The sequence below is a fragment of the Oreochromis aureus genome, linkage group 15, assembly GCF_013358895.1.
Source record: "Oreochromis aureus strain Israel breed Guangdong linkage group 15, ZZ_aureus, whole genome shotgun sequence".
NCBI lineage: Eukaryota > Metazoa > Chordata > Actinopteri > Cichliformes > Cichlidae > Oreochromis > Oreochromis aureus.
The window spans coordinates 7672212-7694315 of NC_052956.1; the positions used below are offsets into that span (position 1 = coordinate 7672212).

The 22104-nt window shown below is 41.6% G+C and overlaps 3 protein-coding genes across 12 annotated transcripts in view; 2 read left to right on the top strand and 1 right to left on the bottom strand.

Moving 5' to 3' along the window:
- The first annotated feature begins 122 nt into the window (after nt 1-122).
- Nucleotides 123-8415, top strand: gnpat2 (glyceronephosphate O-acyltransferase 2). Its single transcript, XM_031726196.2, has 16 exons — nt 123-280; nt 1994-2194; nt 2285-2461; nt 2631-2760; nt 2909-3036; nt 3147-3222; nt 4046-4197; nt 4300-4430; nt 4826-5067; nt 5558-5815; nt 5891-5970; nt 6221-6361; nt 7169-7268; nt 7364-7457; nt 7576-7637; nt 7842-8415. Exons 1-16 carry the CDS (start codon nt 269-271, stop codon nt 7892-7894), a joined length of 2037 nt encoding a protein of 678 aa, XP_031582056.2. The 5' UTR covers nt 123-268; the 3' UTR covers nt 7895-8415.
- Nucleotides 8416-10732: 2317 nt separating this feature from the next.
- Nucleotides 10733-17434, top strand: fam228a (family with sequence similarity 228 member A). 8 transcript variants are annotated; one of them, XM_039599350.1, is made up of 9 exons: nt 10733-10858; nt 11191-11273; nt 13745-13933; nt 14012-14086; nt 14213-14401; nt 14574-14657; nt 14754-14820; nt 16990-17161; nt 17269-17434. In XM_039599350.1, the coding sequence occupies exons 2-9, from the start codon at nt 11193-11195 to the stop codon at nt 17378-17380; spliced, it is 969 nt and encodes a 322-aa protein (XP_039455284.1). In that variant the 5' UTR covers nt 10733-10858; nt 11191-11192; the 3' UTR covers nt 17381-17434. The 8 variants fall into 8 exon arrangements, 7 of the variants coding, with proteins under 7 accessions (XP_039455284.1, XP_031582042.1, XP_039455278.1 ...); XM_031726182.2 differs by having other exon boundaries at nt 10770-10862; XM_039599344.1 differs by having other exon boundaries at nt 10770-10862; nt 14574-14645.
- A 54-nt stretch (nt 17435-17488) lies between these two features.
- itsn2a (intersectin 2a) overlaps nt 17489-22104 on the bottom strand; it is a 49036-nt gene continuing 44420 nt past the window's right edge. For all 3 annotated transcript variants that reach the window (XM_031726220.2, XM_039599342.1, XM_039599343.1), the window contains 11 exons: nt 21291-21412; nt 21087-21193; nt 20642-20825; nt 20426-20524; nt 20147-20314; nt 19721-19933; nt 19482-19603; nt 19312-19394; nt 18642-18725; nt 18393-18566; nt 17489-18157 (listed from right to left, as the gene is read on the bottom strand). In XM_031726220.2, coding sequence (XP_031582080.1) covers nt 18006-18157; nt 18393-18566; nt 18642-18725; nt 19312-19394; nt 19482-19603; nt 19721-19933; nt 20147-20314; nt 20426-20524; nt 20642-20825; nt 21087-21193; nt 21291-21412 — 1508 coding nt within the window. In that variant the 3' untranslated portion in view covers nt 17489-18005. The remainder of the gene's footprint in view (nt 18158-18392; nt 18567-18641; nt 18726-19311; nt 19395-19481; nt 19604-19720; nt 19934-20146; nt 20315-20425; nt 20525-20641; nt 20826-21086; nt 21194-21290; nt 21413-22104) is intronic.

The window sequence follows — 22104 nt, forward strand, 5'->3', positions numbered from 1 at the left end:
TTTTTCCACAACAGACAAAATCCAGATCACTTAAAACATTAGCTATCATACTCAACAGCGCGCGCGGGGGGGGGGAGGGGGGGTGTTACTTGGGAGCAGAGGGCTGAGTATTAGGAGGAGTTTCCCAAACCCAGCCACACCATTGGCCCCGGGCCCCGAAGTGCTGCATATTTCACGCAGTGTGGAGCGAAGATAGCGTCCAAGCTCAAGAAAGAGAAAGTCAATGAGGCCAGTCACCAGTCAGCTTCAGTGTTAGTGTCCGCAAAGAATGACGAGTACGGTAAGAAGCAAGTTTTAAACGCGTCTGTTTTTATCTTCTTCTCTCGGGCCCGTCCACGCTTTTCTTCAAACCTTTCAAAGTTACCGGCGACTATAAAATATATAAATCCCAGGAGGAGACCGCCTGAAGGAAACTTGCAGGGATGTTCGCTTTTGTCTGTCTTCAAACGGGGCTTGTTTTTGCTGTTAATTATGCAGGCAGGGGTGTCCTGTGGAGCCTGGCCGCCTTAAGCTGCTCAAACTTTGGCCTACTAAGAAAAACAGCGACTGTATGTAAGCCGCTGTTGCTTAATAGTTTTTCACCAGTGTTGGCAGGTCACAGCAGCCTGCAGAAGAGAGCAGCGAGGAGATAACGACTTTTATGGTTTTAACTCGATAAACTTTGTGATTTAATAAGATAATTTGTCTCAGACCACTTTTCCAAAGTAATAATACGTCACCTTTCCCTTACTGTTAAAATAAACAAAACTAGCGCTTGTATAAAAGGTTAATAAACAATTAACACATTAATGGGATAACTATAGGGATGCGCCCGTTGTAAAATAACAGTTCAAAATAACAGTGTGGCAAATAGTTATTGTCTACATATATTTTATTTTACCCCCGCCCCCTGTTTTTTATTTTATTTTCATTTTTTACCAAAGAAATAAAGAGTCTTACAAAACTACACTCTGCTCTATAAGAATTATAGCATTTTTTAAATGTATATATTTCTGTAGTTTTTGTCTCCTTTTTGTGAGCTTGCAGCTTTAATTCAAGGGTTTTAAGAAAGTTTTGCATTAAGTGCCTTTAGGTTTGTATTTAATAGCTAAAAAGCTGCTCTGCTGGTTTGACTATTGAAGGGCATCCCATTTATTTTTCCTTGAAATGCTTTTACAGTATGCTTAGGGTCATCATCCATTTGCAGTGTCCGATCAATTTTGCAGCACTTGACTGAGTCCAAGGCGAGAGTATAGCCCTGTAAACTTAACAGATCATCCGGCTTCTTCAATCAGTACTTACATCATCAAGAAACACCAGTGATGCAGCTTCACTTGCAACCATACATGTCCATGCCATAATGTTCGGCAGATGATGTGGTATGCCACGGATCATGTGCGCTTTTAACTTCTTAGTCATACTTTGGTCTTACCATCATTCTGGTACAGGGAAATCTTGGTTTAATATAAATACAAGTGCACTTTCGGAAGTTGCTGTGCTTGACAGTTTATTATTTTTGCAGAATGAACCAGATTGTTGAGTTTTTTTACTATGTGTCTGATAGATTTATTTCAGTTTACATTCAAGTCCTGTAATAAAAATTCAAGTGAAAAGCTACAAAATGCAAATTCAGCAGTTGCAATCAATGCCAAATATTTTATTAGCTTTATGTGTTACGAAATAACAAGGGAACAACCTCACCTTGTCATGAAATTGCTTATCAGTCAACTGTCCAATTAATTTATAACCTCTGAAAATGGGACGCTGTGCATACAAATGGATATAATTCCTAAATGGGTAATGCGGTAAATTTGTTGGACCCCTTGAATTAAAGCAGAATGTCTGCAGTATAAAAAATGTGGTGCTAATAAATCCATATTCAAAACAATCTTGCTCTGTACCCACGTTACTGAGTTGGTAGATTAGTAGCGTTGTTGTTGTTTTCTATCCTGTTACAGATGTTCCAACATCTTAACTTTGAGACTTTTAACATAAACCTTACTCCTCCCTTCAGTATAAAGATTCAGGCACTGCAAGCCTGAATGATGAGGAGGAGTTTACGGATATATTGGAGGAGCGGAGGCGCAATACTGATCTTGGCTATGCCCTGAGGACCTTTAACCCTCAACCGTACAAAGGAGCCCCATCCTGCTCCACTTCTGACCTCAACAAAGCTGTACTGGAGTCCCAGTATCTGCGCTATATTGCCAAAGAGGTGAGTCACTTTATTTATTAAAAAAATATAGCTTTTACTGTTTTGTTGTCAAAATAGTCAGTTTTTCCTCGCCTCCATATTCCCTCTCAGATTGCCTTGGAGACGGGGTCATCCGTGGAGAAGGTGAGACAAGAGGCTCGTGGGATTTTGGAGGAAATGTCTCACAATCTGCAGCTGGGGTTTATCAGGCTGATGGCCTACACTTTCAATAAGGTGTTCAAGAGACTCTTCAGAAGCATCTATGTCAACATGGAAGGACTCAACATGGTCAGGACTCATCAGAAATCAATACACTTTAATCAGTTATTGGCCAGTTTGTTTCAACAGTAGATCTTTAGAGGTCACACAACCATTCTGATAGATTTGCTTTACTATGGTATTTACTACTATTTACTATACAGAGAACCTTAGAAGTTAAAATTTTCTGTCACTGCAGCTGCAGCAAGCCATCCAGGAGAGTCCCGTGATCCTGATGCCCAATCACAGGAGTTATGTGGACTTCTTGATTGTCTCCTTCGTCCTGTTCACCTACGACATCCCAATACCTGTCATAGCTGCAGGAATTCGCAAGTATCTATTTGAATTAAGACAACAAAGTGTTATTTAAATCATACTAATTATACATGAGATTATATCCATTTTGATTGCATCGTAGCATCCAAATATTATTATTATTATTGTTTATTTTTTTGTTCCAACTCCTTCTCTTTAAAGCTCTTGCAAGCATGAAGGTTGTTGGAGAGATTCTGCGTCGCTCCGGAGCTTTCTTTATCCGACGAGCAATCGGCTCTGACAAGCTGTACTGGGCGGTGCTTTCGGAATACGTCCGAACAATTGTCAGGGTAAAACAATTACTTTTTAAAAGTATTCCTAAGTGCATCTTTGGCAATCAGCTTCTGTATTTAACAATTAAAAGAAGAAGGCTTCCAACAGCTGAATGTGTTTTCCGTAGACAGGATGTGCTCCTTTGGAGTTTTATGTTGAGGGTTTCAGGAGTCGCACGCTGAAGTCTGTGGTGCCAAAGCTTGGTAAGTGTCCAAATGTACACCTGTTTTGTTTTTGTTGCTGTTCACCGGGATATCAAAGTGTGTGCATCTCATTATTATGGACTTTTTTTTTTAAGGTTTAGCTGCATGATGTTAAGCATGATGACCTTTTCTATGGTGGCCCTGGGAGGTCAAATGCACTGCAAGTCAAGAAAACACCAGAAAAAAGAAAAATGCAGCACAAGCAGACAAAATACAACTGAATAAAACAAAACAGAAATGGTGAAAAAACAAACAAAGAAAAACACAACCCACAACAGAATTTGAATAAAACACAATTGAAGTACGGAAAGAAAAATAAAATTTCACTAAATGCAACAGAAGAGTTTCTGGAGAGACAATAAGGTGACGGACCAAAACATGCAAACAATTACACTTAGACTCACTTAAAAGATTCATTTAATAATGTAGGTGTTTGCTATTAGCTGTTTAAGTCACTTCCGCAGCTGGTCCGTCACATTATTGTCTCCCCAAAAACACTTCTGTTGTGTTATGTGAGGTCTTTTTTGTTTTTTAGGATTTTTTTGTGAGATTTAGCTGTGTTTTTTCTATTTCTGTTGTATTTTCTTACAGGTTTGACCTTAAAGGGCTATTGTACCTTTTGTCATTGTACTTTACTTTTGCACACCAACACTCACAGTTTGGGATATTTCAAGTGTTAAAAGTCAAACAAGTTTACAGTATTTTTAGATCATTTTGTGTAATTTGAATATTCTTTTCAACTTATTTTTATTTCCATATTTTTTTACATATTCACTTATACATGTTTTGAGCATCTTGGTGCCACATCTGCATTTGTCTGCAGGTATGATGGACATGGTGCTGGAGCCATACTTCAAAGGTGAGGTGTTTGACATTACCCTGGTGCCCATTAGTATCAGCTATGACAGAGTAGTGGAGGAGTCATTGCTTGCACTTGAGTTGTTGGGTGTCCCCAAACCCAAAGAAAGCACCACCGTAAGTTTCGTCTCATTGCTGACTTGATAAAATTTCCCATGTAATCTTTGGTCCTGAAAGATATGAAACTACAGGCCTCTTGCCCTCGCTCTTTCCCCCCAGGGACTGTTTAAAGCTAGCAGAGTTCTGCAGGAAGATTATGGCTGCATGCATGTGAACTTTGGCCGCCCCCTGTCTGTTCGACAGCTGTGTGAGGGAAAGATAAATCGGAGCGAGTACAATCTCATACCAAGGTACAGATTTGCTTTTTTTTTCTGTTTGTGCAAGACATGGTAGCCATGTGTGCCAAAGTCACAATTGGCTGTAGCTAGAAATTGTGAGTACTGAGTATACACCAACCAAAGTGAGTATTAAATAATTTTATAATTGACCATTTATATATTCTGTGAATGTAATCTCTATTAGCGATATATAAGCAGTTCAAATGAAATACATAAAACATTTTTTACAAATGTGTTTTTATTTATTTTTTCTTACTCATAGTGAGTGTAAAATGAACCCAATCAACAAAAGCATAACAAGTGTAATAGTGATACAACTTAAATGAATATTTTTGTTGTTGCAAACCTTCAAAACTTCAAGAAATAGCCTGTATGTAACTTTAGAATCCACTTCGTTTTCTGTTCAGAGATCTTCCACAGAGACCAAGTACGGAGATCCAGGACTGTGTGAACTGGCTGGCTCATTTGATTGTGCGAACCCAGGAGGAGGGCGCATTGATCAGTCCTTGGTCTCTGATGGCTTGCCTGTTGCTCCAGGCTCCAATCACAACTTTAACAGAAGAGGGTCTGCAGTGGCATGGGCTCACAGAAAAAACCCTCTGGCTCAGGAAGCTGGTGCTGGACTTCAGGGGTCGTCTGAACTGGCCTGGTGGGTGGGCCAGATGGATTTCAAAGATATCAATTTATTTTAATTATACTGTGTAGAAAGCAGCAGCATCAAGCTTAGGGTTAAGAACAATATAGGCCTTTAATGAAGCTTGCTTTCCCTTCAGTGACCAGCAGGTGGCCTTAGCATATTGCATTGCTAGACAACCAGACACTGTTAATGCAGAAGAGTAACTGAGTAGTTTCCTTGCTGTTGCATAGGCTCCTTTTGACCCGGTCCTGTGTGGATCACAAAGATTAGGTGAATGCAAGTTGGCACAAGTGTCCAGAATCACTTAGGAGATGTTCAGTGGATTAATGCACTTTAAGTAACTTATCCTAAGAGGTCTCCACTGAACTGTCTCACTTCACAGGTGCCCTGTGTGTGAACATTCACACATGCAGGCACGTGTGCACACTTCAACACACACACACACTCGCATGCATGACTTTCTGAAGGTCATGTGACCCTCATACTTGAAACCCGTTTGCAGCACACACCCCAGACTCAGACGTGATGTCATCCACCGTGGCTCTTCATCACTCCATTGTCCATCATAAAGCGGGCCGTGTCTACCTGGTTCAGGATGGAAACCCTGCGAGCCAAGATCCACTCAGTCCAGAGGAAAAGGTGATGAGGACGGCGGCGGCGGTGCTGATGCTGGTTTCCTACAGGAATCAGGCGTTCCATGTCTTTGTGCGTCCAGGAATACTTGCTACAGCCATCCACATCACAAAAAGCACACAGAAGGGTAAATGTTAGGTGCAGTTGCAGATTCTGAGTCTCACGAATGGACACGTCTTGTTTAACCTTTTTCTGTTCACAGATGAGCTGTTCAGCTTCTTCTGCTTCCTGCGGGACGTCTTCTCCAATGAATTTATCTTCATCCCTGGAAGGGCATCGCAGGTAACAGCCATGTTTGTCGGGATCACGATTATTCTGTGCATGAACTGGGTAAAAGGCCAAGGTCACTGTAGCCTCTCATTTATCCAATTCTCAGGAAGAGCTAATGAAAGAAATTTTGTGCGTATTGTGCTTCAGGTTTTGCTACTATCATATTCATACATACTTGTGTATGGTTAACAATGAGACAGATTATTATCATGAGTATATTATTGTTACTCATATTGCATATGTCTGCCCCTCCATCACTTAGGACTTCGACGAGGCATGTTCACTTCTGCAGAAATGTGGAGCAGTCCACATCAGTCAACAGGAAGTGACCGTGTTGGAAACGGGACTGGAAGTGTTATCCTTTCTGCAGAAGCTGCTGCAACCCTTCTTAGAATCATATCAGGTCCTTCTAACTTGAGTATCTCTCTCTGTGATTAAGTGTATTTTGTGGAGAGTGGCTACGGCTCTTGGTTAGATGTTGTAAAGTTGTTTTTCTTATTATGGACCTTCTATTGTATTCTAAGAAATGTCATTAAACATTACCCACTGTTATCAGATAACATTTATAACTAACAATCATAGTTTCTAACGACATGAAGAGACATGCTGTAGTTGCATCTTTTAAACTCGAAAAATTATAAATATTATGATTAAGACATTTTATGACCATAAAGAGTTCAACTTTGTGGGAGCTTATTTGCATTAGCAAAAGTATATCGAAAACTGTTTGTCGTTTAGTAAGACAAATGCAGTTTCGTCTACTTCAATATACATACAAATACATATATTAAGATTATCTTTAGAGAGGGGATGCAGTTCATATCACTGAGTCTGAAACTAAAGACACGAGTCCTACTTACGTGATTTAAAATGGATATTCTAAACATCAGTTTATTTTCGTCTTGTGTCTAATGTTTATAGACTTATAGATTTATAGATGCATAGTACAATATTTAATGACTTCAAAGAATCTCTTGCAACTTCATAGTAACCATCCAAATAATGGTCAAGATGGTTTACAATTAAACTATTAACCATTTGGAAAACATTAACATCTGCTAACATGAAAATTATTTGTAACATTTTTAACTTACTATTGACTAAATTTTAGGCAAAGCATTTATTATTTTTTGACCATAATTTGAATTTATTTCCACATTAATATACCAACGTTTTAGTGATGTTTTTATTTTTTTCCCCTCATGTCCAGCTGATCTTCAGGTACTTGTGTGAAAACGGAGCTCACGTGTTTACGGAGAAGCAGTTCCTACCTGCTGTGCGAAACCTGGCTACAAAACTCATCCTCTCAGGTAAAACTGAGTGTGTGGAATGACCTCTGACCTCTAGAGTTGTCTGCTACCTGGTAACTTGCAGAAAACTTACAGTTTTTTGTTTTGTTTTGCAGGTGATCTTCACACCTTTGAAGTCCTCTCTTCTGACACGCAGAAAAATGTTCTTTCTGCACTGCGGAGACTGGAGGCAGTGACAAAGTTGAGGGCGTGAGTAATGAGATTAAACCTACAACCCTGTTTGGTTTTAAGCTCATTTTCTTTGGTGGTTTGAGAAGCTGTCCATAATGCTGATGCCAAAGTTACACATGCACTCTTCTCATCTCAGGTCCCAGCAGAACGAATACAAAGTGAACAAAGCAGCTGTCAGAAGAACTGGTGACATACTCTGTAAGATTATTTGTGATATTCCAGTAAAGATAAAGCTGCTGTTTTGTGTCCATCTTGAGAATTTTGATCTATTTTTACCTTGTTGTCTTTAAAAATTATCAGATTATTTTACATATATAATTACCGATTAGTTTACAATTGTTTACCACACCAACCTGAGGGATCTTTCTTATTTTTGTTTTTGTTCCTCTTCTCTCACTGTAGCTGGGAAAATCCCCCCTGAGAGCCTCCATGCTATACCTGACGCAAGACTTTAGTGTCAAGTAGAATAAATCCATCTTCAGTATCAGCTCACAGTCCTGCTCCCCCCATCCCCAAACTTGCCTGTCTCTTCACTACTTCTTCTTCCTCATTGTCGTCCCTGTGGTCTCTTTAACAGTTTGACTGTGTAAAGATACAAATGCAGTCTGAGCTCACAGGCAAAATACTTGATCCCGGATGCCAGCCAGACTTAATCTACTGAATGTTGGCTACCTCTGTGTCCTTGCTGTCATGCGTTTGAGACCTGAGAGGGCTGAGATGAAGCTAAAAAGCCCTGCAGGATAAATGTTAGTGGCCTATTGCTGATTTAGTTTGATTTTAACCAGAATCAGTAGGTGAATAATAACATACTTTCCATTGCTGATCCTTTCTTTTTTTTGGTTAAATATATTGCCATAGATGTATTGTTAATGACTGAGATAATGAATAAGAGAGCACTTTAAAATAAACTTGGTTGCCAGTAAGATTTGATGTAAAAGAATGTAGCAATAAAGCTCTAAAGGCCAAAACAAGCAAAGATGTCAGGTTTTGTTTGATTGAGACATTTATTTTCTTTACATTTCCATAAATGTGAAACAGTTGTAACAAAATGCACCATAGTTTTATTCGTCTTTCCCCACACGTGCTTAAATATAATTTATTTGATTCTGTTGGTACTAATTCCCTTCAACAGTGAGTGAAAACCAGAAGTCGGAGTTCAACCTCCTGCCCTCCCTGCAAACCAATCAACACTCTGCTGTACTTCTAACCCCTCAGCAGTTAGAAAAAGGCCCCTTATGTGCCAGTTAGCCACGGGAAAAAGATTATCTGTACACGGGTGGCACGTCGACCTTGATGCGTAAAGCGCTCACGGGGTCTTGACAAAACACCGAGATGTATTCCAGCACTTTGGAATTGAGCTTCTTCTCGCCCTCTTTCGCCCTCAGCCGCTCTTTGTCCCACCTCTCCTTCTCGCCGTTCATCTGTGAGAACAGGTTGATCTGGATGGTGCGGAGCGTGGCCGCCAGGATGTAGAAACCTCCCTGCAGCACATGACAGAAAGCGGCCCCGACGCTCAGCGCTGCGCCCATCATGTTGGGCACCGTCTCGCACACCACGCACATGCCCTCCAAAAAGTGTAGCGTGCCTTTCCTGGCCAGGGGTTCGCTCTGATGGAGGTAGCCTGGGGGTGAGGGGCCCTGCTGGGCATGGTTGACCCAGTACCGTGCGCTGTCGGCGAAGTGCGTGGCGGCTCGGCGCAGCGGGAGCAGGGCCAGGTACAGGTGACAAGCGGCTTTGGTCAGAGCGTGGAAGAGCAGCCGCAGCTCAAGCACGGCGTTGCCTGGAGATAAGAAGGTAACAGGGTCAAGCTGGAGTCTAAATTAACACCGTGGCTAATGTCGAGAACCGCAAACACCGTCTGCCACTGGATTAAAGTCTGCTCACCAGCCCGCTGGGCGGCGGGTATACTGAGCACGCAAAGCGAGCTTTCAGCGAGTAAAAGTACCCTGACAACCACCTGACCTAAAGCACAAACCATTCATTCTCTAAATAAAGACTCAAAATTGTTTGTATTGCCCCCTCTCCCCGCCCCGTCATCTCGAAGCAATCAAGTGTGGTTGCCTCATCAAAAGAGTTTAATAAAACAATATTAATTATGTAATATATCTTATTTTTTCATTTAAAACGTACAGAAACCGAAAGTTTTGGTTAGTGACGCGATCTGCAGCACCTGCGCCCATTTTAGCCATTTGTGTTATTTTGGGACACAAACTATTCCCTAATCTGTAGAGTCTCATCTGCTCAGTGCGTCCACCTTTCGAGGGAATACACTCGAAATATGCGCTACAATAGAATCTACAACCACTTTAACATGTTATGTAGAGTGATGCATGGTCTCTTGTGCCGTGCGTTTATAGGTTAGTGGACAGGTGCCATAAACCCCTTAAAAAGCCGTTTTTCCCTTACCGTCTATAAAGCAGAAAATCCAGAGTAGGGCAATACTCGCTGCCAACGAAGTCCACCAATCCATGTAGCCTCCCCCCTGTGCTGACCCCAGCAACGAAAAGCGAGAAAGAAGTGAAAAAGACGAAGTTATGATCTGGCCAAGCCCTGCCCTGCCCTGCCTCTTTTACGCAGCTAATACCCAAACATTAAGTCGTCGCTTTCTCCGCAGGAGAACCGTCAAAGCGCACCTCAGGTGTCAACCGGCGCATTAAGTCCTAGAAGCAAGGCTACAACTCTTGAACCTACCTACTGCACCGTGTAGCGGAAGTTTTTATTGGCTGGAAGACCCTCCTCGGGCGTGAAAGGTGTCGCCTAAAGAGACTTTTCAACCTTTGGGACTTTAAACGTGTTTAGTCTCTTATTTTTTAAATATAAAATGTTATAAGTAAAAATGTTATAAGAATACTTTTCTTCCTGAAGTGCATCTATGCTGATTTTTTTTTTTTTTTTAGTAGTAGTTTTTGTAGTTTTTCCCACCTTTGCCCAAACATCTAAATATGATAGCAGTGATAAAAAATATGATAACCTCCTAACATTAGTTATTCAGCTGATCTCTGCGCACATTAAAGAGGATCCAACAGCCTCTCGGGGGGTTCAAAGCCTACTACGCTTGGGGCATGACTTGTCTAGTCTTGCATAATCTGAGCACAGATGTGGGGGAAATCACTTTCCACAAATACAGTTAATGGAGTGTGGAGTAATGATGTAAACAGCCTATATGCAGTGCAGTGAGTCTGCAGCCTGGGTAACTTAAAACACGGGCAACTAATTGTGTGTGTGTAACATTTGCTGCATGCTAAATTTCTGGACCGTGTTTGTATATTACTAATGCATCAGAACGCAGAACCTTCGCCACTTACGTACGACGTCTCTGCGCGTGCTCGCCCCAGGCTCGCTTGCGTGTCGGCGTCATGGCAACGGAAACCCTCTTCAGACGGTGGTTCACCTGGAGGAGGTATCTCCTTACTGGCTCTGTACGTAAGTCTAAGCCCAGGGTAAAAGTTAGCAGCCTGCACACTTTTCCAAAATGATATGTGTTGCACGTGACCTAAAAGCGCGAGGAGTTTTGGTAAATTGGGCAGGTTTCCACACGAACATCTGACCTGACAGTCCTCAAATCAGCACAGGTAAGAAGCAACCACATTGTAATGGAGACGTGGGCTTTTAATGAAATTAAAACAACTTAATTAGCAGGTATGGCGTAAGTGATGATTAAAATCCGTCAGTGTGGTTCTTTGACACTGTCTATCGTTTATCACGACCAGCATGTTGCTGACTCCAGGCTGCTTGTTTTGTCGTGATGTAGAGATGAGCCACATGAAGAAGAAGGGTCCCAGTGGTCTGATCACCGTGCACTCACCTTTTCCTGTCAGGCTGTTAAAATCAGAGGTAATAATAAATAAGAGAGTATCCTCATAAAAGTGGGAGTGTAGTAAAAAGAAAGCTCAGGAGTGGAATGTATATTACACTCAAAAAGGAGCCACACTGGGTGGCTCAATACCACCCCGCTTCCCATAATGTTAAATATACTGCTGTTAATTAAACTTTTAATTAAAGAGCATTAGCAGTGTAAGTGTTTTTGCTCGGCAGCACTGCAGTGGTGATTATGTTCTGTTTAAAATGTGGCTTTTGATGAGCACACTTTTTTCTTGTTAACATGTACACTCTGTGCTGTTTGCACTTCACAGCAGAGAGAGACTGTGACCTTTCACCAACTAATAATTTATCTCCAGTCTTTCTTCTTCTTCTTCTGTATTTGTTCTCCTGCTCTCAGTATATGGTATGTGCACGCAGTTCTACGGAGGGCCTCAAGTGCCAAAATGAATTAAATAAATAATTACATAAATATTAATTAAAATGGGAAATAATTAGTTAAATATATACATGACTTAAATGTCAATCCATTTAAAAAAAACATTTAATAAATTAGTTATTTCCAATTTTAATTAATTACAAATTTAATTAATGTGTAATTCATGTTTAATTAACCAAATCAGTTAATTCAAAGATGGTAGTTTTTTTCTTTTCTTCTTTTTATTATATTAAAATATCTCTGGGATTAAATGTGTGGTTGACGTTTCACTAGTTCGGCCCACTTAAGATTAAAGTGGCCTGTATGTGGCTCACAATGTAAAATGAGTTTGACATGCCTGGCTTTCCTAACTGTGGCTCTTCTTTTTTCTTTTGTGTATCATATCTGAACATACAATCTCAGAGTCTATTTTTAAAATGAATGAAGAGGTTTCAGTTTACTGACAGATACGACAGCCACTGTTACCCGCACTTAAACAAGGACTAAAGGAGGCGCGGTGCCGGATCAGGTTAAATGCAAAACAAAGAGTCTACCCTATCTACTGCAACAATAAAACCTAACAATGAGCACACATACCTGTGCACTCATGCCAAAACTCCTGTCATAAAATGACCAGAGTGTAAAAATGCATATATAACGTGTTACGTGTTAATGTAACTGCGAGAAGCTGCTCGTGTTTCCGTGTAGTGACGCGATCTGTCACAGCTGGGTGTGGTGGACTCTACCTTCATGTACACGGACATGATCTTCTCTCTATGTGAACTTTGGCTGGATTTCAATAGTTCGGTCTACACAGGACTCTGCAGTCTGTAAACATATTCAAAGTGCTGTATGCTGTGAAAACAAGAGATGTACATTACTGTGTAAAATTCTTGAGATACCCCTCTTTTTTAAATTATTTGCTTAGGAAATAGAAATCTTTGGATGATTGCTGCTTTATATTCTGTTCTTTGCCAAGATGATCCCACAATGCTTTAGTAATGTTGCAGTCTGAACTCTGGGCTTTTACTGCATTAGCAGTGTGTTTGGGATCATTGTCATACTGAAAAAAATGAAGCTGACACCAATCAGATGCATTCCAGATGGTATCAAATGGTGGATCAATATCTGGTGGTACTGTGTTTTATAAATTCATCGAATTTCACAAGATCTCCAACTGTAGAGACTCACTGTTGTAGCTTCCTGACCGCTTCTGTAAATATTGATGACAATTTTAACCAAAGTTCTCAAATTTAGATTCATCACTCCATCGGACTTGTTGCGACTGATTTTCAGACCAGTTCTTGTGTAATTAAGCATACCTCAGCTACCTTTCCAGCGAGACCATTTCTGATGAGTCTTCAGTTAACAGTAGATTGGTCAACTGAAAGGCCAGATGCATCTCTCAGGTCTCGTCAGGTCTTTGCCTTTTCTTTTCCTTTGTTGTTTTTTTTGTCCTGTTTCTTAAGAATGTGACTTTCATGTACTTTTGTGTTTTTCTAGGACTGCCACTTTTTCTTTTGTCTTCCCCTTGTCCACTATCCTCAAAAATTTTAAGGACCCACTGCGCACTATGCCGAGATGTCTTCACATAATAGCTCTTTGAGAATCAATTACGTGGTGCAATTATACTATTCAATCTGTTTTATGTCTGTCAAACTGTGTTGTCTTTTGAATTTTCCATAGATTCAACTAAAGAAATGCAAAGAAATGATGTGTTTTTGTAACAAGCTGCTAGTAACAAAGTGCCTAAAGATACAGTTTAAAATTTGTTCTTAGCCATGATGTCCAGTATGTGTATATACAACATTGTTTCAGCCCTTGCATTAGGTGGCTTTTTTTAATGCCAAAATGTAATATGTCAGTGTAAGTACCTTAAAAAAACAGCAACAACCCATCCCTCTGAAAATGGTAAGATACAAGGATTTTAAAAAAATAGTTGTGGCTCAAGAGTTTTGCACATCACTGTAGGTGGAACCATTCATTTATTATTCATACTGTAATTTCAAGCAAACTTTATGCACTGCGAACGGTAACTACAGTGTACAATATACATCTGGTGTTTCAGGAGTGCATTACAGATGTGAAGCACACCACGGAGAGCAAGAAGAGCAGAAGGAGCAGCTCACAGCAGCATGAAAGGACGGGGAGCACCTGCAGGTCTGTAACACCAGAGAAAAGGAATGAGGTGTCCTATGTGCCAGAGTGGGCCACCAAACGGGACTGGCTCTCTTACACCTCCCTCAGACAACTGCAGGTACTGCACTCAGTCGGCTCACATCTTCACAGAAAAGATGGAAAGGATGAATTCCTGAATCTCTTTGTTGTCATTTAGGCAAAGGTGAAGGCTGAGAAGCAGCAAGTGAAGGAAATACTCCAGTCATTACAGGAGACAGAAAATGGGTTTAAGGTAGGGTACTAGTTTTTATTATACTGTAGTCCATCTAATACAAGGACACAGCTTTTTCCCCCCTCACATTTTATTCTTCATTATTAAAAATACCTCCAATATTGATTGAAGTGCGTCTTCATTCAGGAGTTGGAGTTTTTCCTGAGTCAGCGTGATGTTACAGAACTCAGGAGGAGAGAGCTGCTCCACAAACATTGGACTGAGCATGTCTGGTTTCCCATCCAGCAGAGAGTGAAGGCGCACGTGTCCAGCTGCCCAGAGGCCAAGAGGCGCCACAGCCTCTACAATCACTACCTCCATGTCTGTAACTCCAAGGTGGTGCTGAAGCTTAAATTAGTTTTGAAGCTAGGTCAATGACTCCTCATGTTGGTGCTAGAGTTTTTGCGTTGTTGTGGACGACGATGTTTAGGTTTTGTGCTTATTACTGCAAAAACAGATGAGATGAATGTTTAACTTATCTCACTGCCACGTTATCTCTGATCCACAGGGGAATGTCTTTCTCGAGACCTACGATCCACAGGAGTACGATCCTTTACTTCTCAACATCAAAATGCAACAGGTGAACAACCAGGTGACTTCTGTGACTTGAATATTTCCCTTCAGTATGTTTCGTAACAACATTAGTGTCTCACGTGTGTGTTACTGCTAATGCATTGATTCCTTAAAGGGGTCATTGGGCCTTCATTTAAATGAAAGACCAACAGGAAAGAGATTCCACTCATCTTTGGGATCAGGTATCTATATATTTTCCCTTTTTTGTGTTTTTTTTTCTAGCCAATCGGAAATTTAAGACAAAATATTATACAAATGCTTAGTCTTCAGTATTGGCTTAGTTTGATAAAAGGTACTTATTATGCTTTTGTTGTCTGTCATATACTGTTACCATGATGGATGCTCACAATAAACATGGCCAAAGTTTTTACCTGACACTTCATTAGGTACACCTTGCTAATTCTAGGTTGGACCTGCTTTTTCCTTCAGAGCTGCCTTAATTCTTCGTTGCACAGATTCAACATTTCTCAGAGATTTTGGTTCATACTGACATGATGGCATGACACAGTTGCTGCAGATTTCTCAGCTGTGCATCCACCAGATCTCAATGGTTCTGTATTGGACTGAGATCTGGTGACTGTGGAGGCCATTTGAGTACAGTGAACTCATTGTCGTGTTTAGGAAACCTGTTTGAGATGATTTGAGGTTTGTGACATGGAACGTTATCCTGCTGAAGGCTGCCATCAGAGGACGCACAGGGTGCACTGTGGTCATAAAGGGGTAGACATGGTCAACAACAATACTCAGGGAGGCTGTGGTGTTGAAACAGTTTTCAGTTTCAGAGGCCGAAGTATGACATTACACCATAGCATTACACCAGTGGTTCCCAAACTTTTTTTTGCTAGGCCCCCCTTTGTTTTACAAGAAAATCTTTGTGTATAAAGAGCTAACATCTCCAAAATTTCAGGAGTAGTTAGTCATTACAAGAAGTGTTTGTGAACTAAAAATCAAGAATGTGGGATGCTGTTTGTCCGTGATTTGGACAGCCCAGCGCGTGCTCCCGACGCAGGTTAAACAAATTCTGTCGCGGAGACCTACCTTGGCACTTGTGCAGGTGAAGCCAAATGCAAGATATGCTTCATCATATTTTCTAGTATTTGGTTTGGAAGGAAGTTGGTTTGGAAACATTTGGCGATGCTTCATCTTCTGCTTTGCGTTTGTGTGGGAGCCCCGTCAAAAACCTGCCCATCATGCTAGCAGTGTCCAGCATTTTTTCTTTTTTTAAATTCAAACCACACCCCCCCGCAACGGTTCTGGCCCCCTGCTTTGGGAACCTCTGCATTACACCATAAGCACGGCTCATATAAGGATAGATGGATCAGCGCCTTCATGTTATTTACGCAAAAGTCTGATCCTATCCAAATGTCACAGCAGAAATCGAGACTAATCAGATCAGGCAGCGTTTCTTCAATCGTCTGTTGTCCAATTCTGATCAGCTGGTGTGAATTGTAGCTTAGGTTTCCTGTTCTTTGCTGACATGGCACCCAGTGTGGTTTGCTGCTGTAGACCCATCTGCTTCAAGGTTTAAGGTGATATCTGTTCAGAGATGCTCTCAAGTGTTTGAGTTACAGTTGCCTTCCTATCAGCTCAAATCAGTCTGGCCATTCTCCTCTGACCTCTGACATCAACGAGGCAATTTCAGCCAGAGAACTGCTGCTCACTGGATATTTTCTTTTTTGTCTGAGTATTCTCCGTAAACTAGAGATGGATTTGTGCAGAAATCCCAGTAGATCAACAGTTTCTGAAATATTCACAATGCCCATCTGGCAGCAAACAGCACATTCAAAGTCACTGTGGCCTGGTGTGGTTTGTGGCTCAGCTACAGGGGAGCAGTGGAGCAGTGGGTTCAGGATATGGTGTCAGGGGAAGGCTGACCAGCACAGCTGATTTCCATTGTATAATCATGCCTTCCCTATTTGAGTAGGATGCTGGGACTTGACAGGGGAGCTGGGTGTACTTGCACTGGAGACAGACAGCTGTAAAGCTGCAAAAAACGGAGTCACTGGAAACTTTGCAAATAAACATTCAACTGCTTGCAAAGCTGCGCACTGTGGGTCCTTTATATCACAGTCACTTAAATCACCTCTCTTTTCCATTCTGACGTTCAGTTTGAACTTCAGCAGGTCATCTTCATCGTGTCTACATATCTAAATGCATTGGCTTGTTAGAATGTGATTGGCTATATATTGGCTTTAGTAAGCAGCTGGACAAGTGTACCTAATGAAGCCTAGGGTGAGTTTATAAATCAGCACAATAATGACAATTACAGTTATTTTACTTTGCTGCTTTTTTAGTGTAAAATACTTTCAGGTCAAAACTTCTTCAAATGGCAGATTTTCTTTCCATCTTAGGGCATAAACTCCACCCGACAAAAGCTGAACGGCGAACTAAAAGTCATCGACCTCTGGGTGAGTCTGTGAAGTCTCAGGCCAACAAACGTCTACAGGCCTCATCTAAATATCCAGCCTGTGGGTCCATTAAAAGGCCAGTGGTGGTCGAGACTGAGAGAAGCAAGTGTAGCAGGTACTTATATACTGTATTTGTACACCATAGCACCACAGTATTCACACGTGATACTGCTCACTGACAAATCACACTAACAGTTTAAGTTTGAAATGTTTTTCATCCAGGCCTAACACTATACCACTGCACATCAGTGCAACAGCCACATCAGATGGAAGGTGCCACCAGACCAGCTGCTGGTTCTCCAGATGTGGATGTCTGCAGGAACCATCAAGTTAACAGTGACTTTGGCCACTGTGTACATCCAAATAAAAACAAACAAACAAAAAAAAACCTACTTCACAATTTTCCTGGACATCATACTCGAAAGACAAACGCAGAAAAATATTTTACTGTACATACATTTTATTCATGCCGGTGCCGTTTTCGGGATTTAATGGCGTACGTGCCATGAAACTTCATGCTTACACCATAAGGTTAACCATTGACTTTACATTATACAGCAGTGTGCAGCAGTTGTAATATAAAGATACGTGAGGCAGTGTGTGACTGTCCACACGTGTGTGTAACTGGCTGATATGTTGTTATATTCTTTAATTAGCAGTGCGCTGGAAAAAAAAAGAATTTACAAATCGAAACTGAAATGTAAAAACCCGGTGAAACGTTGAGTCCCGTTTGTTACTTTATATTTCGGAGTGGCGATTAAGAAAATATTGGCAATCATCTCCGTGTTTTGGATCGTTTGAGGTCGCTAAAAAGCTCAGGGTCAGTGGAACAAGCAGGGACAGTAAAATCCCCATTATTGCGTAATGTGCAAGAGCATAAAAAAGGCACTTTAACGGTCCTTCATTACTAGGAAATTAAGTGGTGCGTGTGCCTAATGGAGTATTCAGATGTGTTTTCCTCATTTGGTTGGCTCGTAAAGCTGTAGATCTAGTTTGACGTGAACTTCCCCAGTAGGGACTTCGTGCAGCAGAAGGCGACGGGTTGCTGCTCCTTTGCTCTCCATCTCTTTCTTTATCGTTGCCACGGGAACCTCAACGCGGCCGAGAAAATCTAAAGAGGAAGGAGGACACTTTTATTTAGTAAGATGATTAAAATGAGGAAAAGAAACGCATCTCATCGATTGTGGGATATTGAAGTCAGACAAAAAAAAATTTAAGACAGCTGATTTACTTTAATAGAGGAAAACCAAGACTTTAAGTGTTCCTTTAATTCTGTATAGGCAGGACAAATTAGACAAAAAGCCTAATAATCTACTGTTTTATGCATGAGTGCTTTATCCACTGACCATCTGGTGAGAACTGATCTTTCTCGGACACGGTGATGCAGAGGACATCCTGGTAGAGGTCTTTGATGAAAAACTGGCAGTTAAAATTCCACTTTGGGCTCAGAGTGTCGCTGATTGGCCGAGATGTGTAGCACTGAGCTCCCATTGTCAGCTCACAGTAAGGATTACTCTTACCTGAAGAGAAAAGGAGTTAATGGGACTTAATTACAAAGCATGCATTAGCAGTGTCATGTTGCCACGGGGCCTCACCGTTGGGCTTACAGGCCTTGAGCTCCTGGGCTTCAATGACTGTTACCAGCAGCCGGCCGATTCCGCTGGACTTTAGAGAGCGTGCTAAAATAAGCAGAAGGCAGTAAGATATATGACAAAAACGCAGCATCCATTCATAATGAGGATAATGTTTGAACAATACACACATGCATACTTCAAGGTACTTCGCCGTGTACTCGTATGTTTTCAAATAAGAACACTTTGTTAACCCTGGCAGGGGCCTTGCTTTGTTGTAGATTTTTAATATGCAGACTGAAAAATGTCAACTCTGGATCAACTCGGAATAAAAGGAAGTAAAAATGAAGCACTCCATTCAAGCTCCAGTGTGTGCAAATGAATACTCCAAAATTAAACAGTACGATGCACGGTATAAACGTGACACTGAAGGTGAAAACAGTCCAGGGGTCATAGGGACGAGTCGTAGAGTCTGACGGCCATCAATAGGAATGATTTCCTGAAAACTTGTGAAGGTGACTGGTCTCTGTGCAGTAGCTAAAGTTGGTCACCACCAAACAATCATTTTCAGATCAAGCAGATTCCAGGTCAGATGACACTACGAAACTGCTTGTCAGCTATTATATCATTCAGCTCAAGACGGCACTACAAGGAAAGTTAACAAGGGAGCAGCGGAGGGTGTAGCTGTGTTTACCTTGGTAAGCCTTCTCTCTCTTTTTCTTCTCCGTCTCTATGAAATGTTCAGATGCCGCTTTGATTTTCTGGACCCACGCTGCCCTAATGGAAGCAGTAAAAATGTGTGAGTGCTTCACGCAGAAACACGGACGTGTGGTTACACAGAACACGAGATTTTTGCACACGTGCCTCTCGTTCAGGGTCTCGGTTTTGAGAGTGTAGACGCGATCAATGTGCGAGACGTGGAACAGCGGCTCGTCGCTGGACGGGTCGGGTGGCATTTTCACCAATACCTCGTTCAGGAAGAGAGGCTGGCGGAGATGAAATGCATACCGGCAAATGCCAAGAGAACGTAAACGATGAGAAAGAATAGTTCATCTGTGCATTTATATATATTTTTATATATATTATATCTGAGATTAGCTTACCGTTTTGTACATCTTGAGCTGTATGTTTGTTTTGGGGCTGAATAACTTGTCAGATCCCGAGGAGGAGAAGGGTTTGGCACTGTGTGTGAGGAGGAGGAAATCATTGAAGAGGAAAGCCCACAGCTCTCTGCTGCTTTTGGTCTTGTACAGCCGACCGCTGTGGAGCAACTTGCGAGGCCCAAGGCAATTAGTGAGTGAGTTGAAGACCAAGTGCTGGGGGAAAAAAAGTGCAGAGAAAGCGAGGCATGGCTGAGGAAAGTTGTTCGAACATAAGCAAACTGTCAAGTGTTGTAGTTAAAAATGGAATTTTTGCTGTCCCTGCGTAACAGCTCAAGACTTGTCAGACATGAAATGCTTTGCAGAGGCCATATTTAATATAGCAGCAGGGACTCGAGAGTGGAGATACTCGTGTCTGAGTGTCTTTACCTCTATGGGCCCCTCACACTGCATGTGGCTCTGTATCCATTCAAGCCTGTCTGAGTTTTCCTTCTCCCGAACCCCCTCATTGACCTGAGAGCACAGCTCCTCGGCTCGCTCCAGAGCTTCTCGGAGAGGGCCTCGGTCTGCGTGGCCATCTGGGGTGTGCTCCAAGATCTTACCAAGAAGCACAGCACAGGTAACAAATTAAGAGACATGGAGATTAATATTAAACAAGTGGTAGGCGGGATTCATGTAGTTACATATAAACAGCATTTTTCTGCATACATTTTTGATGAGAAGAGGGTAACGTGTAATCCTCTGCATGGGCTTGAGGAGGAAGCTGGACAGCGGCATTCCTTTACAGCGATAGTTAGTTGCAATCTTCTGCTCAAGGGGAGGCAGACAGAGGCAGAGATATTTTATTGCATCTCACAAAAGCAAGTGTTTTATTTATTTTCCCCCCTCCTCCCTTTCACAATATCCATTATCCAAGGCTCGTACTTTGAGGAAGTCTTTAAAGTCAGGCTGGTTGTGGGTCTTGCTCTGCAGCAGGGCTGCGGCGTTGAGCTGGCAGGAGCAGAAGCGAATGTATGGCTGCATGTGTGCGAGCTCCGACGCCAGCAGGTCTCCTATTAGCTGAACGGGCATGTTCTCTCCTCCTGTCTTTTTACGGACACGCAGGGCTCTGGAGGGGGGTCACAGATGATTAGGACGTGAAACACTATTTCATAACCTCACAAAACATAAATAGATGGCATATCTGATGAGTTCTGCAAGCTTTCAGAGTCTATGGACTTGCAGAAATGAAATAAGTGTCAGTTTTTTTGTGCATTTGCTTTTGATCATTTTCACAGAAAGAGTTCATAAATGTTTATTCTAGCAGAGCAGCAGGTTTAACAGTTTAGATGTCAGGATGGTTCATAACAATGTCACATGTGGGACCTACTTGAGCAATTTGGAGTTGCACATAATCAGTTCCCTCCAGTTAACAAAGATAACTGCCATCTCAGCTTCAGTTAGACGCCCTGACTCAGACATGGGCTTGTAGAAGACCTAAGAGGCAGAAACAAATGCAAACAGGTGAGGAGAGAAAGAAAAATGACAGAAAAGTGTTAATAATGTTCAAATATGCCTAGGTTTCCGTCGGTACCTCTAGCACTAGCTCAAGATCCTCCACATAGGTCTCCTCAGTCTGGATGAGCTCGTGAATGTAACCCTGCCTTTTCCTCTCCTGAGGGGTCATTGTGTCGAGCGTCATCAGGTCAGCACACCCTACAGGAGCACATCCATGCGCATGCAAACACACGTGCAGACATGCATGCACGGACATGCACCGGCATGTGCATGGCAAACACAAGCACAAACACTTTCCTCTCAATCACTGATGTGGTGTGTGAGAAAATACAGCGAGCGTTCAAAAACATGTTAAAATCTCCCTTTATTATCACTTCTATGACGTCTATTTTACATTTAATGCACAGAGTGAGGCACATTGTAGTCGCAGTACATGAACATAAGCGATGCCAACGCTAACAACACTGCTACCGAGAACACTAAGGTAAAGAAAAATAAAGCACCTTTCATGGTGGAGTGCTCACTCCTGGTGATTGCATAGGTGTAAATGGATAAAGTAGCTAATGCTTGAGTGACAGAGCAGTGGAAGACTCAGCTGGTAGTTCAAGTCTTTGAGGTTCAATCTTGGCAAAAGTTGGATGTACAGTTGTGGTCAGGAGTTTACACACACGCATCACGAGCATGAATGTCATGGTAATTTGGGGCTTTTAATAATTAATTCCACAGTGGAATAATTATACAGCATACATGTTTAATAACTTTAAAAAACAAGAACTGATTGCAAATGTTTGACTTGATTTTGGAGCTTCTATAATCCACACAATGTCAAAAATATACGCACAGACTCAAATAAGGTTCTACTATATCTTTTAACTTGACAAGACTGAGGC

Bases quoted from the DNA above. Each gene is read 5' to 3' on its own strand.
- gnpat2 (XM_031726196.2), top strand. The intron at 4,431-4,825 runs GTACAGATTTGC...TTTTCTGTTCAG, and splicing joins GAGTACAATCTCATACCAAG to AGATCTTCCACAGAGACCAA. The intron at 7,638-7,841 runs GTAAGATTATTT...CTCTCACTGTAG, and splicing joins AAGAACTGGTGACATACTCT to CTGGGAAAATCCCCCCTGAG.
- fam228a (XM_031726182.2), top strand. From the start codon at position 10,796: ATGGCAACGGAAACCCTCTTCAGACGGTGGTTCACCTGGAGGAGGTAT. The intron at 10,863-11,190 runs GTAAGTCTAAGC...GTCGTGATGTAG, and splicing joins TCTCCTTACTGGCTCTGTAC to AGATGAGCCACATGAAGAAG. The intron at 13,934-14,011 runs GTACTGCACTCA...GTTGTCATTTAG, and splicing joins CCTCCCTCAGACAACTGCAG to GCAAAGGTGAAGGCTGAGAA.